Below are 17,960 nucleotides of genomic sequence, written 5' to 3' on the forward strand. Positions count from 1 at the left end.
ATGATGCTGTTAACATGACTATATTGGCTCAAATTCAAAAGACATTTCTTTGGCCGATTGAGGACGGTTGACATGTTTTATTTGGATTAACATGTACACAGTAGACAAGCGCTCACATAGCAGCCAACATTTGATGATCCTGTTGACCACATCTTTCACAGTCAACAAACACACTTCTCCTCATATTCATTTAAAAAGGTGGCAAAATGGCCGATTTGGATTTCTTCCTGCCGCATCTCCGAAAGGTCGACTTTGAAGAGCTCGTCACACTCGTGAAACTATTCAGAGCTTTTGGAGGACGCCGCAGGGAAAGCAATCAAATGACGTTGACGTCTGACAATCACCACATCTCACGTGTGAAAGCATGCACATGTTCAAAGCCAAGTCCGATTGGACGGCGGCGACTGACGCCGATCCTCAACCTTGGGCCGCTCGTCGGCCGACTAATCTAACGAGGCAGGTGAGCGAAGACGCGTCAAGACAAACGAGCACAAGCGCCGCAGAGCGTTTCCGGGACCTGCGGGCGGCGCCCCTGCTCACCCGCGGCCTGCCTATCTGTCGTGAAGCTCCGCCCCTTCCTCGTCCTCCTCGTCTTTTGCGTCGATAAGCCGCTGACGGGCAAAGTCTTCAAAGACGATGTCGTCGTCGCTACGGAGCACAAGAGCCAAAGAAAAAGTCCCATGTGAATGAAGACATGAAAGCGCAAACTGTCGACTGTTGAGGCCTTCTGACAAATCCCCGCCAATGCACTTTGGCCGGCGGCGAAACAAACAACAAGCTCGGCTGCTCATTTTCGCAAACACACCAACATTTTGATGATTTGGCACCAACAACGAGGCACGCCTGCACAAGACACACGTGGGAGCTGATTGGGAGACGCCAACTAGGGTGATTTGCGCTCTCATGCTTTAGCTTAGCATGCTATGAAAAAGTTGTGCTACCGCTAATGAGCTCTTCTTTTCTTTTTTGAGGGAACGCCTAAGCAGGACTATGATTGGCTGCTTGCACAGCTGAGTCAAAGTTAATGACCTCCAATTAAGTTTTGTTTTCTCTGTGGCAAGTAGAGAATGGAGTGGACAAGATGAAAGAGACACACATTATTGTTCTACGCAGTGGCCTTAATTAAAAAAAAAAAAAAAAAAAAGTGCCAGCAGGTTTGAGTTAGCCCCAAGGACAGCCTGAGTAGCCCAAGGCTCTGTTCTAAAAATAGCTCATGGTCCACATTTTTATACTTTTTTTTTTTGTTTTTTTTTTCAAAATAAAACAGTGTTAAATTTCTGTTTTTATTTCCCCAAATATTTCAAAAGAAGGACATTTTGGAGCTGTGATTTGAATAGCGTGCTATTTTTGCTGCCATGATCATAGCGTCAGAATGTAATATCGGCCCATGCCTGCCGCCACATGACATGAGAGCGACTCATTTCAAGTCCTCAAAATATGACTGATGAGTGACAAACGTGCAAAAAGTTTGACGAGGCCCAACGCAGAAAAACGAATGGAAATTGCGATGTCACAGCAGCAGACACATTAAGCGCACATCCGCCCGCGCAGCCGCTTAATGGACGGCAAAGCCTCCGTTCGGCACATGGGACTTGCGTCAACACGCACACACGCGAGCTTACTTGGCGTCAAACTGGATCAGGTTGGTGTCGCTCTGCGCTTCATCAGCAGCTGCAAGACAAAACCAATTCATTCGACGCAAGCATCTAATCCAAGGACAGCTAACGTGGCTAAGCTACGTCTTACTTTCTTGGTCATGAAGAGACTCTTCGCAAGGCTTGGGGTGCATCAGCGTGAAGGGAAGTTCAAGTGACACGTCACTGGCAAACAAAACTTGAGTGTGAATACGTCATTTTTGAGGGGCACCAAGGAAAATCCCCATTTGAGCTGCTGAATGTCATTTACTGCTGTCATGCTTACTTGGAGGCCTGGACATGCAGTACCACAAAAAGCACAGCAATATCAGGATTGAAAAAATAATCAAAATAATAATAATCATTGTGTCAAAATGAGGCTAAATTTCAGACTTGATCGTAATATGTTATACAGTAATTGAAGGCTACGGGTGATATTGCTTTTCATTTTAAAAATGTCTTTTCTGGATATAATGACAAAAAGCAAAAAGAAAATTATTGACTGCTGAGATCTCATATTTTGGATCAACAAGACTTTTTTTTTTTTTTTTAAAGGAAATCTGTGATGCTCAAGTGGGAAGATTGTCAGAAATTTCACAAAATGAGCCCGAGGCAACAAAGGATGAGATGCGAGGTTGCGGAATTTCAGATTTGCTCAACATATTTTGTCTCCGTTAAGAAATTGATCCAAACTCGAATCGGTGTCTTTTTGCTCATTTGGCATCTCAAGCGCAGGCGTCAAATGACTCACGGAACCATTTTGTCTTTTATATGCGTGACGTCACAGATAGAAGGTCAAAGTTTACCTGGGGGCCAAATCTCCCAGCAAATCTCCCAGCAGCCTGCAGACCACAACGAAAACATGCAACTTTTAAGTCAGTAATCATTGATGATGAGTAGCCACTAGGTGGCGTAACATTTTTTTTTTTTTTTAAAAGCCTAAAATATGACTGACCCGCCTCGAGAAACCAGCAGCTTCACTTTGACTTTGTAGGATACCACGATGCCCAACATCTCCTTGTCGGCGCCTTCGCGCAACCTCAACACAGCAACATTCTCATACATCAGTCTCATACTTAAGTTTTGATTCAAATATTCACAAATGAAAAACAAACATGTTTTTTCCAATATATTTTTTGTGTTTTCTCTAAACTCGTCTTAGGCGACTCACTGCGTACTGGAGGCCAAGTTGGTGTCCTCGTGCTTCAACTTTCCGTCCAGCGCCAGGCCTCGTTTCTCTCGATTGTTGGACAGAAACGGCGTCAGGGTGAAAACTTTGCAGAAGGTGGAACTGGAAGCCACAACGTCACTAGACAAGACAAACGAGTCGTCGTGAGGATCTTCGTCAAGATGGCCCGGGGGCCATTTCATCAGTACCACATGAACACGAGTTGTTTTGTGGAGAGGATAAAGAATATATGCCAGCCTGTGAGTGTTGCTGTCTGGGGGAGCGTAATTTGCGTGTGAACCGAGTAAGTGCCTCAATATATTATATTTTAATATTTTTCATTGCAGTAATGTACAAAAGCACAATATTGTGTTTTTTTAACATAAGCTTTTTTTTTTTTTTTTTTTTTTTTACAATATTGTGACCTTTTTTGTATCGCCAACCTCCCCACAATGTCGTGATAATTATCGTATCGTGACCTTCATATCGTGATAATATCGTATTGTGATGTTTGGATATCATTTTTTTTTTTTTATTTAACCTTTATTTAACCAGGATAGTCCCGTTGAGATTAAGAACCTCTTTTTCAAGGGAGTCCTGGCCATCATCACATCCCTAGCGAACGTTTTGTTTTGTTTGAATTGCGAGAAAGCCGACGGGACTCACTCGGACTCCTGGCAAGCCACGGGACATTTGTATTGCGCCGTGTTGAAGAGGCAGATGTCGGCGTACTGTCGCACTGCGGAGGACGACAGACGGCAAGGTGAGTCAAGACGCGAGACGGACGAGCAGAAAGCGGCTCGTTCGCACCTGACACCTTCATCTTCTTGACCATCTTGTTGCTGTTGTTGGTGACGTGAACGTTGACGCTGATGGGCTCGCCGTGGTAGTAAATCTGAAAGAGGCCAGACCCATCGTTCCCGCTTGACATGCGTGAAGGGGGTAGCGGGGGCGGAGCTCACCTGCTTGTCCAGAGACGCCTCCAGGTGGATCGGTTTGTCCGACATGAGGAAGTGTCGGGTGGTCTCGGCGGTGGGCTGCGGTCCGGGCTTCTCGGGGGCAAACTGAACCTTCCGGATCACCAGACGAACCGAGTTCCTGCGTGGCCAACGCGTTCAATTAGGCTATTGATCGCCATCAGGAAATGTTTGGCCTACTAATGCACTCGCATTCATAATGCATGTTGGGGAAGGAAGCCGTTCACCTTTTGTGGATCTTTTCTTCCGCGTTGTCTGCGCAAAACACTTTGACTTCAAAGTCCACGCCGCAGGCCTGAAGAGCGCACACGTCGACATTCAGAGTTTTTCACATGACACGTTTGAGTGATGACTGAAATGTCAAACGTGAGGCTCGGGGGGCCAGATGTGGCCCGCGACATCATTTTATGGGACAAATCATGCAAAATGATGTCGTAAAAGTTCACTTGAAAACAAACAATTCTTTACTGGCTTCACATTACACAAGTCTCGCTATGAAATAATCCGGCAAAATGTTTTGCTCGAGGGCAACTTCGCACTAGTCAGGAATTAAGCAGTGTCAAACTTTGACATTTCTTCTTTTTACAATAAATATTTTTTTGGGGGTGATTAAGAGATGTCCTCTAGTAAATGTTAGCCAAGAAAGAACTACTTCTCTTTACGTGCACAGGTGGTTGCATTCTATTAGTTGACCACTAGATGGCACTAAGAGTTGGGCATGTATCAAATGTTTTTTTTTTTTTTTTGCCAGATATTGTCACCAAAAACGGCATCCAGGACGTCATATCATATCGACTGCTTACCTTTCCGGTGTCCTCGGGGCCCGGCTGCAGCGTGACGGAACACGGCAGGTTAAGTGGGATCTGCAAAGGGGTTGGGGGACACACACACACACACACACACACACACACACACACACACACACCTCATGATACTGTTCCGTAGTTGAGAGTTGTGGGGCATAATTTTATTTATTTTTTTGGCACTGGTAACATGCTCAACTTGTGCATAGCAAGGTTATTTTAGTGAACCAAAACTAAAAAAAAAAAGAAAGAAAATCATTAACAAAATTTAAAAAATGCTTTTTTTTTGTTGCTTTAAAAAAAAAAAAAAAAACGAAAACTAGCTGAAACTACATTTTACGTTGACAAAACTAACTATAATTACAGCGAAAATGTCCTCCATTTTAGGCTTTGGTAATTAATGTAATACATGAGCACTTGGGGTTGATTTTTTTGTGTTTTTATTTCGATGTTAAGTGGAACAAAGATGTTTAAAAATGTGTCTCACAGAAGTGACGTCATCTAGCACCTTCAGATGACGTTGCTCCTAGGCAACAATTTTGCATGCTTGACGTTTTCATTTAATTCAGCCAAAATGCAACACGAGGGAAGAAATGTGTTACTTTTTATTTTACTGTGGTGTTCTTTTAACTATTGCACACAAGTAATACATATTTATATAAAAAAGAAAACTAATCCTGAAACTAAACTATAAGAATGAAAAAATTAATAATAAAAACAACCAGAACCACCCTAAAGACTAATTAAAACTAACAAAATTTAAAAAGCAAAATTCAAAACGAAATAAAAACTAACTCAAATGAAAATTCCAAAAAGTATAATGGGCGTGTACCTGGAATGTGAAGGGGTAGGCGTGTTCTCCCAGTTTCTTCATCAGACGTTCCTGCAAACGAGTCAAGTTGTTCTTGTCGTCGGCGAGCGGAGGGAAGACCTGCGCGTTGGCCACAAACAAATCTTTACGAAAGGTCAAGCCCAGCACGTCCAAATCTTCGCGGCCGTATCGAAATGCGCAGGTGAGCGTCACAAAGACTGAAAAACAAATCCAAACATGGCATCATCCACAAACGCGCTTTGGAAATCTCCATTGGAAGCTCTAAGTTGCCCTCCAGACCTTTTCTCTCCTTCAAGTAGTCGGGCTCAATCAGGATGACGCCATCTGAAGGGCAAAAGGCAATCAAAGCGTCGGCAAAGCCACCAAAGGGATTTGCTGTCCACTTTCGCTTACCAACGGGCTCCACTCGCTCCACGTGGTCCACAAAGTCCCTCTTCCCCAGGTAGACTGTCAGCTGAAGGGATGAGCGCACAGGTGTCAAAGGTGTGACGCATTGCCTGATCTGGCCCGCGCAAGCACATCAAATATCAACTTGCATAAATCTGGTTCAAAATCTGGATCATAAATAATAATCAGATAATGTAAGCGTGTTTTTCTTACCAAATTTGTTCTAGTGACTTCAAAATGAGTTAGCCATCAATTTGTCGTGTACTACAATTCGATGCTTTCACGACCATAATGGCTCTCCGAGGGCAACCCGAACTACAATGTGACCCTCCACAAAAAGGAGTTTGACTTTCAGCCAATCAGGAGAGCCCACGAGCCAATAAAAGGAAAGAAAAAGTAGACTCACCTTCCCATTGGGACTTGCTTTTTTAAAAACTCTGAAAATCAAATGATACATTTGTGATTAGCAGTCGACATTTTGCTGTCTGCACTCGTTTGTCAAAATGTCAGCTACTGCAATGAACGAAAAAACAAAACGATGAAAAAAAAAAAGATTTACGATTTTGTACTTGACAGCAATGACAAGTAAAAAGCATAAAAGCGTTTTTGTTGCAATCCAACGGCCATCGTGATGCTCCTTCTGCTGTGCATGCCGTGGCCACCCGGGGGCAGCGCAATATGATAGCAATTAGGGGTGGGACGATACGGGTAAACCACGATTCGATACTGTGACGATATTTGGCTCACAATATCGATAATATCACGATATCTACGATTTTTGATATATTGTAAAACAAATTTTAGCAATATAATCATGATATGTGGCTGAAAAAGCTAACAAATGCCCATAAAAAGGAAAATGTCTATGTACAATGTACAAAGTTCTGCATAGTGCCTCACTGCCTCTGCCACTGCCACATAACACTGCACAACTGGACACATTACATTGATATCTACCGTCAGTCTATCGATAATTTATTGCAACAGAGAACGCAACAACATATTGCAATATCGATTTTTTCTCCCACCCCTAATAACAATATACATCGAGACTCCTCCTCCTTCCTCGGTAAGGCGCACTAAAACAAGTCTTTTTCTCGGCGCTACTGAGCATGTCAACTGTTAACGAGGGTCAAGACTTTTTACGGACGCATGTCATGACGATACACAGCGACCAATCAAACGTCGTCATGGTTGATCCGGCTCGTCTGAAGATCACAACTGCAACATTTTTTTTTCACGCCATTGAGGATAGGAATGCGGTTAGTGGTGGGCGGCGCCGGCCGCTGGAGTTTGGCCTGTTTTTCAATCATCAGCCACTTCCTGTTTCTGATGGGTGACCCCACTTACTAACTCCGCCTTCAACTTTCAATCATCTTCTCACCTCACGTACCACTTTGTTTTCCTATCGCAAGTGCATGTGTGCTTCCGGCTGTGTTGTCATGGTAACCACACTGTCACGTCTCTTTGTCACACGCACACACATACACACACACGCACACAAAATTTAGCATAACATTCGAGTCTGAAATGTGTTGCTTCCTGTCATTACACACACGCGCACACACGCACCCACACACACACACACACAAAAACTCAGAAAAACGCAGTTTGGAGGATTTGCAACCAATCAGACACCACATGACGAGACGCACACGCAAAAAGCTACCTGGTTCCTTTATCTGCCATCCTGACGCCAGCAATGACGAGCGAGCGGACGCACTGATGAAGATGAAGATGAGGAGGAGGAGGAAGAGGAGGGATCCCGTCGCCGTGGAAACTGAAGGGAGGAAGTGTTCTCTGTGGTCACATGATCAGAGAGTGCATTAAAGCCCCCCCACGCCCACCACAAGGGAGCATTTAAAGGAGGGTAAAGTCAACAAAAATGTTCCCTAAACGAAGAGCATCACAATGAGGAAGGAAGGAAGGAATTTTCTTTCCTTCACCTTTTTGAAGATATCTGGTCAGCCAGCAATGTCGCCACCTGCTGGACATGTGAAGATTTTGACACTGTTCGGTTTTTGTTGACAGTGGAATCCGCCACACTTGCGTCCAACATGGATGAGGATGGAAAGGAAAAGAAGGCGGAGCAACTCTAAGTGGTTGTTTGGGACACAACCACGGATGACGTCTGGCCTCCAAGTTAACAAATCTTCACTCAGCACAACTCAAGTGGACAAGTTCTTTTTTTTTTTTGCATCCGCAGACGAGATGTTTCAATTTGTACTACAACAAAAGAATGTCAAGAGGCAACTTACTGGCTTGACGAAACATGAAAAGATGGAAACGTCCAAAACAGTTGCTTGTTGAAAACAATCAGAGGGAAAAAAAAAAAAATCATTCAGGAATTCTGAGCAAAGGAATGATGGAATGGTGAGAAAGTTGCAACAGTTGGCAGTCTCACAGGCATAAACAGGAAGTTTCCTTTTTCACATTACTAGAGTGCAACACAAAGCAAAAAAAATCAGGCCAGGCTGGAACTAGAAAAAAAAGCTCCCAAGTGGCTGCATTTCATTTTTAGTCTTTGCTTTCAAACATTTGAGAAATACAAAAAAACAAAACAAAATTGACAAACCTTCCCTTTTTTCCTTTATTATTCTTCACATTACACAACAGATTTTAAAACTCATTTAAAAAGTCCCAAAAGTAACAACATACAAACACAAATAGTGTTACATTAAAAAAAAAAAATAATAATTCTTAAAAAGCTGGATGATGTGGCGAAGGATGGAACAACTTACTGATTGGGGATCACATCTGATGCAGTTAAGCACGCTGGTCAAGTTCCGTTTATGGCCAAACGAGGGCGCCAGCCGCCAATAATCGCTGATCAAAAAAAAAAAAAAAAACTCTTCGTCTTCAAGGTGGAAGGGAAAAAAAAAAAAGTCTCCAACTTGTCACCGTCCCATCAGAGGTCGCTCCAGAGGACGGCCCGCCCCCTTTTGTCCACACTGGCCGTGTACTCGCCGGACGACGACCAGCAGACGGCGCTGATGGACGCGCTGGACAATCAAAGTGAGTTAACAAAGGACATCAGACGGGTCGCAGTCGGACATGCAACATAACAGTCACCCGTTACCTGTGCTTGTCAGCCAGTCGCGTCTCCAGGTTTCCAGCGGAGACGTTCCAAACGTAGACGGCGCCGTCTGCCGATCCTGCCGCCACCAAGCAAGCGTCGGGGCTGAGAAGACGGCAAATGTTGGAAGCAGCTCCAAGTTTTGAGCGCAGCTTTGGAAAAGCTCACCTGATGGCCACTTTGGTGCTGTCACTGGCGCATTTGAAGCCTTCCGCCCTGAACCCAAAACAACAACAAAACGTTAGCCAGATCACCACATCCTCACGACTTGTGCTGCTCTATGGTTTTTAAATGGGAGTGTGGGGGGGGGGCATGGCCCACTATGCAAAAATCCTCATTGCGGGCCAGAATGGAGCTGCCACGTTTGACCCTCGTGCGTAAGTTTTGTTACAAAACGCAGGAAATGAATCCATCCAAACGGACGGCCCGTCTGGGCTCCAAAGTGGGCGCGGCTCGCCATCAATGGCGACGGAGCGGAATTCACCTGAAGGTGGCGCTGCGGTCGCTCCACCTGCGGACGTCGAGCAGCTGCAGGCCATCGTCACGGCAACAGCTGAGCAGATGGCGGCCGTCGGCGCTGAGGTCCAAAGACGTGACTTTGCCCTGTGCCGGCAGGCAGTGGACGCAGCTGGACAGCCTGAAAACAAACAACACCTCGCAAATGAAATGACACGCCCTTAAATAACAAAGTGTGGGCCCTCAAAGATTCCAACAGCGACGGAAACACTGATGAAAAGTGATGTAAAGTGGTCAATAACACGCAATTGTCACCTGGTGTCCCACAATCGGATCTTGCGGTCAAAATGTCCGCTGATGGCCACGTTTTCCGAGCAGACCACATCGCTGCAGAAGGACGACACTTGGGCCAAGTGGACGCCTGCACCACAAGACGCGTTAGCCGTTAGCGGTGCAGCTTTTTGCGCCATTTGTCAGGCTACGTACAGGCGGCTCGTTGAAGGTCCCACATCCTGACGGTCCCGTCGGCGCTTCCCGTCACCACTTGATGACGACTGAAGCGAGCCGCCGTCACCTTCCTGCTGTGGCCTGTCAGGGTCAGCTGACGCGCACGCACACGTGGTCAGTCGGTCGTCGGTGCGTACGTGACGCGTGCGGGCGTTACCTTGGCAACGGGGTGGTCCAAACACCACAACAAAGCCGACTTGTCGTACGAGCCCGCCAGAATTTTTTGACCCTGCGTGATCACGAGTGTGCATGTCAATCAGCCCACGTCAAAGGTCACAGGTGAGCTCTGTGTGAGGTCAAACTGGAGCCAGGTCAAAGGTCATGGGTGCTACTCACCGTGGGGTCAAACTGGACGCAGGTCAGACCCTCTGTGCTGCCGTCCAGGGTGGTCTGGTGTCTGAGGGCACCTGAACACACCGGCAAGAGAAACATTAGCATTACCACTTGATAGCATTTCACTGGCAAACAATTTGATCAAAACAAAAACAATTTTTTTTTTTTTTTTTTTAAAACACGTCCACACCATTTACAACAGGGGTGCCCAAGTTCGGTCCTGGAGAACCCCGTGTCTCCCTCTTCCAACACAGCTAAATCCAATGATCAGCTCATTGGCAAACTCTCATTCTGATGCTGATCATGAATCAAGTGTGTCGGTGGAGGGACGCATGGAAAACTGGACTTGGCCCCCCTGATCGACAGGATGTGCGATGAATTGAAAGACCTCAAACAGATGATCAAGGTGACGGACAGAAGCGAATCGGCGTACCTGCTCGGACTTCCCACACTTTGACCACTCTGTCGGTTCCGGCGCTGGCCAGCAGGGCGGAACTAGGGCAGAACGCCGCCGTGTTGACGGCCTGCTCGTGAGCTTCCTGTCAAATCAAACGCCAGCTTTCACATTCCGACGGGAATCTTGACAACCGCACCGATACCAAGGAAGCGATACCACTAGCACCTCGATTTGTCTGAATTGTTAACCTGGGTCCGATTGGGTTCAGTGGCGGTCGAGAGTGTGTTTTGTTGAGAGTACTTGTGCGATTTGTAACAACAAGACTCAGCCTTTTGGCGTCACCAAATATTATTGCCTGTTTAACGTTTGCGCTGCAACTGTCAGTATGAACACAAAAAACGTCTTTCGGGACCTTCTTGGAAGATGCTTTGATGTTTGTCATCCTTGGAGGCAAAATGATCTTGAAAAGGTCTTACCAGGACGTGGAGGGCCCGGCTGGGAACTCTGGCTGACGTGGGGACTCTGACGGGATACGCAAGCTCCTCCTCCTCTTCTGAACCGCACACAGATTGGCTTCGCCTCCTCCTGTTGACATCAGTCAGACTTAGAACAAGACCTCACGGGACACATCACGCCCGACTGGCCTGCAGCTCAAAATCTTTTCGGAATCGACGTCCCACTAAAACGGTTTTCGTTTTGGTTCCATACACCTGAGCCTCATTCCAGGTCCATAAGCCCAAAGATCAGTCTACTACATCCTTGTCCTGCTCAGACTTGGTCCAGAGACCTAACCCTCATAGCCAGTCCATAGACAGTCTTAAGACCAGATCCTGGTTTAGTCTGACCTGACTAGGGTTAATGTGCCGGAGATTTCCTCGCCCTCTCAAAAGAGAGTTTGGACTCACTCGAAGAGTTCTCGAATGGACGCCAGGATCCTTGGAGTGTTTTCTGACGATGGAGCAGATCTGAGAGAAAAAAAAAAAAAAAAAAGTACCGGTGGAAGAAAAGTTGAATTGTGTTCTTATGTCGGCTTGGAAGGTGGCAAAGGGTGTTCGAGTGCCACTTAAGGACTTTTCACACTGCGCTTGGTTTTCTATGGTAGAAGTTTGCCCATATTTGGAAGTGATAGCTTGACCATAAAGTAGCATGCAATGGTTAGCCTTTAGCTGTTAGCGCTCCGAAAACCCTGCGCCAGCGCCTCTCCTATTGGAAAAGCATCACAGCAAATCTTTTCCCAATGTTTTCAATTGGAGGCGCGGCGTTGCGTCATCGCGCTGTCACACGAAAGGGTACAGCATGCTGCTAAGTGCAGTGTGAAAAGGCCTTTAGGTAGAAGACAAATGTTTTATTTTGTCATTTGTGATTGTTTCTCATCATCTTCTCTTTTTTTTGACAGCTGAGCGAGTTGAGGTCATCAGCCTCACCTCGAGAGGCACATTTGACTTTTGTCTGCAAACTTTTTCTTCAGTGGTAAACATCTCCAGTTGGGAACGCTGAATGAGCTGAAAGCAAACAAACGGTGGTAAATAATTAGACTTGCACATTGACAAGGTTGATGTTGCCTGTAGAGCATGTGCTGGACGTTTGTGTGTGTGTGTGGGGTGTGTGTGTGTGTGTGTGTTCACAGATGCACCCATGTAGCACCAGCAGTGTTTCTCACCTAAACGTGGCATCTTTCCAAAAGTCTCCTGGCGACTTTTTTTTTGGGTCAAAAGCGACGAGTGACAAATCTAGCAACATTTTTTTCCTGTTTTTTTGTGTGGCTCACTTTTTGCCCCTCCCACAACGTTCTTCCTCTCTTCGACAGCGTCCATTACTATTACATGCATATTGCCAATTATGCAAATTAGGCTATGACATTTCATTATAAGTCAATGACTTATGCATGCTTACATGAATCATGAGAATTGTATATTTATTATCAAAACTATTTTACACATCACAATTTAAAAAAAAAAAAAAAAGTTTCTCTCGATAGTTGGTTAAATAATAATCCATTAAAATAAGAAAATATTTTATTGTTAAAAAAAACTATTTGACACTTTAGCACACTTTATTATTATTATTTTTGTTTTATCTGATCTACTTGATGAAATGAGCTCGGACATCAGTCCGGCCGTTAAGCACTCAAGTTCGCTGAGCTGTGATGTGATGTGGGATTTGATTTTGCAGGTAGCTTGACCTTGGGCGGGGCCAGGCCAGTTTGCGGATGGAAAGCAAAGCAAGCCTTACCTTGATGGAGGGGCCTTACCTGTCGATGTTGACCTTTGAGGTGGTGGCGGTCTGCAGATCTTTCTGCAGGTTGAGGTCTTGAACTCTGAATGACAAAAGTGTGACAATAACTAGAGATGCTGGCAGCTTGCTCTCTGGGCCACGTTGTGGTACCGGCACGTTAGGGTTGGTGGGACAGCGGAGAGCTTTTCTGGACCTAAACCTTGAAAATATTAAATTTAGTGCCATGCCGGGCGGATGTGCCAAATTGTGCATGTTTACACCCTCATCTGTGGTCCCTTTGCAAGATTTCTTCTACCCCGCCCCACAATGAGGATTTTGACTTTTGCGAGGTTTTGGATCAAGTGATATCAATCTTTTGAGCACTGAATAGCTTGAAGCCACATTTTTGAAGAATATTTACAAACGGCTCCTAACCCCGAGGTTGTGGGTTCGACTCTGTGGAAGTGCCCTTGAGCAAGATGCTGAACCTTTGGTTGCTGCGCCATCCACAGCTGAAAGAGAATCATTGAATGCCGTTTTAGTTCGTCGCGATCAAAATTTGATTGATGGCCTCATTCGCTTTGATGTCCTTTGATGACGTAGGATGAAAGGAACGATAAAAATGATCGATCGAGCGTTTTTTTGACGATTAGATTTTTTCGACGATTCGATTTTTTTTGCCGATTCGATTCGAAAATCGAATCGTGATCGAATCATCGAAGATCGAATCGTCAAAAATCGAATCGTCAAAGATCGAATCGTCAAAAATCGAATCGTCAAAAATCGAACCGTCAAGGATCGAACCGTCAAAGATCGAATCGTCAAAGATCGAACCGTCAAAAATCGAATCGTCAAAGATCGAATCGTCAAAGATCGAATCGTCAAAAATCGTATCGTCAAAAATCGAATCGCCAAAAATCGAACCGTGAAAGATCGAATCGTCAAAGATCGAACCGTGAAAGATCGAATCGTCAAAGATCAAATCGTGATCGAATCGTCAAAGATCGAATCGAGATCGAATCGTCTGAGATCGTCAACTAAAAAAATCTAGATAAAGTGGAATTCCCAAATGTGAATTATTATTATTATTATTATTATTATTATTATTAATATTAATATTAGTGCTAGTAGTATTTTTGCATTACTGATTAAAAAAAAAATTATATTTTGGTTTGGTTTTGGTTGTCCTGCGACTGTATGAAGTGTTAAACAGTTTTGTCTTTGTTGCTAAACGTGAGATTTCTATTGCGGCGAGCAGCCATTTGTCAAAAGCGGTCATATATAATCTCCTTCTTGGGGGTCCTCCCCCGAGAGGTTTATCATGCTCGATTCATTTCCATCCTCGTGCTGCACAGACATACAGACGCACACCCCCTCCCCAGCCATTTCCTTCCCCTGCCCCACCCTCCCCCCATCCTCATGTTGCACACACACAGGCACACTTCATCTCTTTTTGAAATCCTAACCCTAACCCTTATTTTTATCGTTTTCCTTTCATACGTCATCCAAAAAGTCTTTGATCGTGACCTCTTGACCCCCGATCAATCATTTTTATCGTTCCCTTTCATCCTACGTCATACCAGGCCTTTGATCGTGACCTCTTGACCTCGATCGATCATTTTTATCGTTCCTTTCATCCTACGTCATCAAAGGACATCAAAGCGAATGAGGCCATCAATCAAATTTTGATCGCGACGAACTAAAACGGCATTCAATGATTCTCTGTTGAATATCGGTAAGAATCACTTGACCAGATGTCGTCCAAGTTGAGTCGCTGCTAGTGTAACGAGCTCATTTGTCAAATGTTTCTTTATTTTGACAACGGTTTTGCTAGCCTGACTGTCATGTGGACTGATGTGAGGAGCACGTGCGATGTCATCTCCACAACAAATGCCGCATCCACTTTTCGTGACCACTTTCTTTGGTGACGGTGTGGCACACATTTTTCAGACGGCGGCTGCGTGACGGACGAGGCGCCTCACCTGGAGCGTGTGTCGTTGCGTTTGTTGAGCCGCGCGGCCGCCTCGCGTTTGAGCGTGATGACGTCCTCCAGCAGGACGCTCCCTCGAAGCTTCTCCTCCCGAAGACGGCGCTCGGCCCGCCTCTGCCGCTCCATCAGCGCGTCGTACTTGCTCTTCAGCAGCCCGTTCTCCTCTTCAAGCCGCTCCACCCCAAGGCGAAGCTGCTGCTGGAGGTCACGCGCGCCCGCCACGCCTCGCTCGTCTTGCAGCAGCCTGACAGGCAAAAAAAAACAAAAACAAAAAAATCAATCGATCCGTAAGGTGTTCAATTTTTATTTTTTTATTTTTTTATAACAGGTCAGTTGTATTTATTTTTTTAATTTACATTTGTTTCTAAAACCTGAAGTACAACTTTTAAGCGCGCATGCATGCATACGACCTGTCCCGCTGCTCATCCAAAAGGTTGTCTTGGATTTTCACGTGTTGCTGTTTCTCCACGACTTGATACGCCAACTGCAACAAAAGTCACAAACTTGTCATTTTGTTAATGTGGGGTAAATCCCCGCCCCCCCTAAAAAAATTATAATAATAACAACAACAACAACAATAATAATAATAATAATAATAATAATAATAATAATAAAGTCAACATCCACTTGGCGGAAATTTACTTTATATATTGTAAGGGGGGCTTGGAACGTATCAGCAACCAAATGTGAGGGAAGACTGTCAAAGTGAACATGAAACCCATTTGATGCTACAGTGGACCCCAACAAGGTCTGCCAACAAGGTGCAAAAAATTCATGAAGAATTTTCACTCAGAATTGTCCAGAGAATAAAAAAATTAAACTTAGGGGAAAAGGTGAATATGCACGAGATTGGTTAAAAAAAACAACAAAAAGCAGGGGATTGTTTACAAAAAAGCTAAATAAGTGGTAGATCAGCTTAAAAAAAAAAAGGGTGACCAGATTCCAACAGCAAGTGGGGTTAACTTTGTCGTGCAGTTTCAAGTTTGACCTCTCCAGTTGTCTTCTTGAGCTGCACACACAACAATGACGACGAGGTGGCGTCGCAGCTCGCGCGTCTTCCATTGGTGAGGATCCAGTCGGTCACGCTACTTTTGTCCAGCAGGCGAGAATCTGAAAGAAAGCCAAAAGTCAAACGTTTGTCGCTTGCACAACCTGTTTCACCTGATGACGCCGTTAAGAGTCGCATATTTGATTTTAATCGCGCCATTGCGCAAACGCGGTGCAATTTCCACACATTGAAAAACACTTTCAAGAAATGCCATTGATGTGCTAACGGTTAGCATCGCCAGTAGCACTTTTCCAACTATTTAAGGCAACGCAAAATGCTAATGCAACATAGATACTGTAAACAGACAATAGAACAACACTCACAGTCAGAAATGATTCTCTGCGCAAAAGCGACAAAATCTGATTGGTGCTGATCAGCTTCTTATGGAATGTCATGTGACCAAATGCAGAAAAAAAACTTCAGAGAATTCTTGTGTGCACAGCCCAACTATGATAGCTACAAGCTAATGATACGACATTTTAAACGCCAAATTGTCAGAAAATTCTTTACTTATTGCTGGAGTCATGGGACAAAAGTTAACACGTGACCGTAGAATCCTGCAGAATCGCAGTTTGGCTCTCACGGATCCAACTATTCGCGGATTCCTTTGGGGGGTACAACCCCATTTTTCATAAAACATACTTAGACCATTGTAAAAATCCCAATATAGCATTTGTCCTTCAAATAGCATGAAATTAATGGCAATTTCCTGTTATTCTTATTTCTACATCCTGATTGTAAAGTGGCCACAAATTGTCCGCCATCTCGCGTACCGATACGATGAAATAAGGTCCGCTATCAGCCCAATATGGATACCTGATCTCAGTTCTTGCTCATTGTGGACCTACTGTAGATCACTGACTTCTACAAACCACATGACAACTAACAATGCCAATCTTGCGTTGCCACTCACCAAGTGTGCCTTACTTAAATAGCTACATTGCTTTCTCGATCCGTGCCTTTTGCCACATCATTTTCTGCCTCTACAGCAAAAATGCCCGGGAGAAGAACTATATATTATACACCTTTCATAGCTAAGAATATGATTTTTCATGTTGTCTGCTCCCTGAGTTTGACTGAAAGCTTGGCCTATACATCATGTCGTCAGAAGCATCAACAACCAAATGAAAAGAAAGTCCATCATAAAAATTTCTCTGACAACTCTGTCAGTTACAATTTACCATCGTGAGATAAAATAGTCTGAATGATGTATGCAGTCAAGTTGGCTCTTTTGTAGAGCGGAACCGCCGCATATTTGCCGTTCGCTCTGTTGAAGCTTCACCTAATTGCAGTTTTTTGTTAATCTATGCTGGGGGTTTTTTAAAAACAAAACCCTAGCTTATTTGCATTTTTATATACAATCCCATTCCACCCCAAAATACCCAATCGTCTGTTTTTTTCTTGTTTTATTTTAATTTATTGCCCATACTGTACAGTAGGCGTCAATAATTAATTAATTAAATAAATAATTAATTAATAATTCGCGGTCGGGCCCGGTCTCTATCCACCGTGAATAGCGGGAGTGTGCACAGACAACTACTTGTTACGACAAATATATTTAGGAATGTCTTTTTCTACAACTACGGCTACCTTCCGTGCATTGTACATTCGAAGAAGTACAAGTAGTGAAGTATTGTGTGGTCTTACAGGCGCAGACGAGCTGTCGGAACCGGTGGTGTTGCTCCCGGTCCCGGCGGCGCAGCTGCTGGGCGACGTGCGCCTTCCACTCGTCGCCCTCCGTCTCGCTTGCGCCTTCCGAGTCCTTCGGCCCCCCGAGCGGCTTCATGCTGCCGGCTCCTCGTTCACTCACACGCGCTCTCACGGGCGCCCTCAGTTCCAGCAACGCTGCGACGCCAACCAGCCAGCGAGGCAAACCCGCCGAGTTTGTCCAACTTTCTTCGTCTTCCGCCTGAGTTGGTTGCTTTGGTTAGTTTTTTCCTGTGCGACTGTCGGCCAATCAGCGCCCACTTCCGCTTTTAAACAGACAATTATTAATCATTTCGAATATCCCAAGTCGTTAATAGCGTGAAAATAGTCAGAGAAACATGCTTATTCAAACAATTTAACAAATAAAATCGCTTCTCACTCCCAGCTGTGGTTCCATCAACACAGAAGCCACTTTTAGCGCTAAATTAAAC

The 17,960-nt window shown here is 44.7% G+C and overlaps 2 protein-coding genes across 3 annotated transcripts; both read right to left on the bottom strand.

Moving 5' to 3' along the window:
• Positions 1-62: 62 nt before the first annotated feature.
• arrb1 (arrestin, beta 1) lies at positions 63-7,970 on the bottom strand. Its single transcript, XM_077542096.1, has 17 exons — positions 7,748-7,970; positions 7,471-7,601; positions 6,208-6,238; positions 5,808-5,868; positions 5,694-5,738; positions 5,415-5,611; positions 4,583-4,642; positions 4,007-4,074; positions 3,765-3,900; positions 3,613-3,697; positions 3,469-3,541; positions 2,806-2,943; positions 2,590-2,673; positions 2,441-2,476; positions 1,747-1,820; positions 1,623-1,671; positions 63-648 (listed from the first exon to the last, which is right to left on the bottom strand). The coding sequence occupies exons 2-17, from the start codon at positions 7,488-7,490 to the stop codon at positions 552-554; spliced, it is 1,254 nt and encodes a 417-aa protein (XP_077398222.1). The 5' UTR covers positions 7,491-7,601; positions 7,748-7,970; the 3' UTR covers positions 63-551.
• Positions 7,518-17,913, bottom strand: atg16l2 (ATG16 autophagy related 16-like 2 (S. cerevisiae)). Of its 2 annotated transcripts, XR_013288063.1 has the most exons (18): positions 17,470-17,913; positions 15,763-15,884; positions 15,185-15,258; positions 14,767-15,018; positions 12,822-12,887; positions 11,995-12,072; positions 11,476-11,535; positions 11,047-11,155; positions 10,607-10,712; positions 10,177-10,247; positions 9,998-10,069; positions 9,820-9,934; positions 9,649-9,754; positions 9,362-9,514; positions 9,046-9,093; positions 8,881-8,982; positions 8,543-8,803; positions 7,518-7,581 (listed from the first exon to the last, which is right to left on the bottom strand). XR_013288063.1 is itself a non-coding variant. In XM_077542092.1 (17 exons), exons 1-17 carry the CDS (start codon positions 17,606-17,608, stop codon positions 8,710-8,712), a joined length of 1,767 nt encoding a protein of 588 aa, XP_077398218.1. In that variant the 5' UTR covers positions 17,609-17,913; the 3' UTR covers positions 8,368-8,709. The 2 variants fall into 2 exon arrangements, 1 of the variants encoding a protein (XP_077398218.1); XM_077542092.1 differs by lacking the exon at positions 7,518-7,581 and having other exon boundaries at positions 8,368-8,803.
• Between the last annotated feature and the right edge of the window lie 47 nt (positions 17,914-17,960).

This window comes from Festucalex cinctus, chromosome 13, assembly GCF_051991245.1.
Source record: "Festucalex cinctus isolate MCC-2025b chromosome 13, RoL_Fcin_1.0, whole genome shotgun sequence".
NCBI lineage: Eukaryota > Metazoa > Chordata > Actinopteri > Syngnathiformes > Syngnathidae > Festucalex > Festucalex cinctus.

What these genes read in the sequence shown, in the direction of transcription:
- arrb1 (XM_077542096.1), bottom strand. Translation starts at nt 7,490, where the DNA reads ATGGCAGATAAAGGAACCAG. An exon ending in ATGGCAGATAAAGGAACCAG is followed by an intron (nt 6,239 to 7,470) that starts GTAGCTTTTTGC and finishes TTTGATTTTCAG; the next exon opens with AGTTTTTAAAAAAGCAAGTC. An exon ending in CTGCTGGTTTCTCGAGGCGG is followed by an intron (nt 2,477 to 2,589) that starts GTCAGTCATATT and finishes TGTGGTCTGCAG; the next exon opens with GCTGCTGGGAGATTTGCTGG.
- atg16l2 (XM_077542092.1), bottom strand. Translation starts at nt 17,608, where the DNA reads ATGAAGCCGCTCGGGGGGCCGAAGGACTCGGAAGGCGCAAGCGAGACG. An exon ending in GCGTCCAGTTTGACCCCACG is followed by an intron (nt 10,070 to 10,176) that starts GTGAGTAGCACC and finishes GTGATCACGCAG; the next exon opens with GGTCAAAAAATTCTGGCGGG. An exon ending in GGACCTTCAACGAGCCGCCT is followed by an intron (nt 9,755 to 9,819) that starts GTACGTAGCCTG and finishes CTTGTGGTGCAG; the next exon opens with GCGTCCACTTGGCCCAAGTG.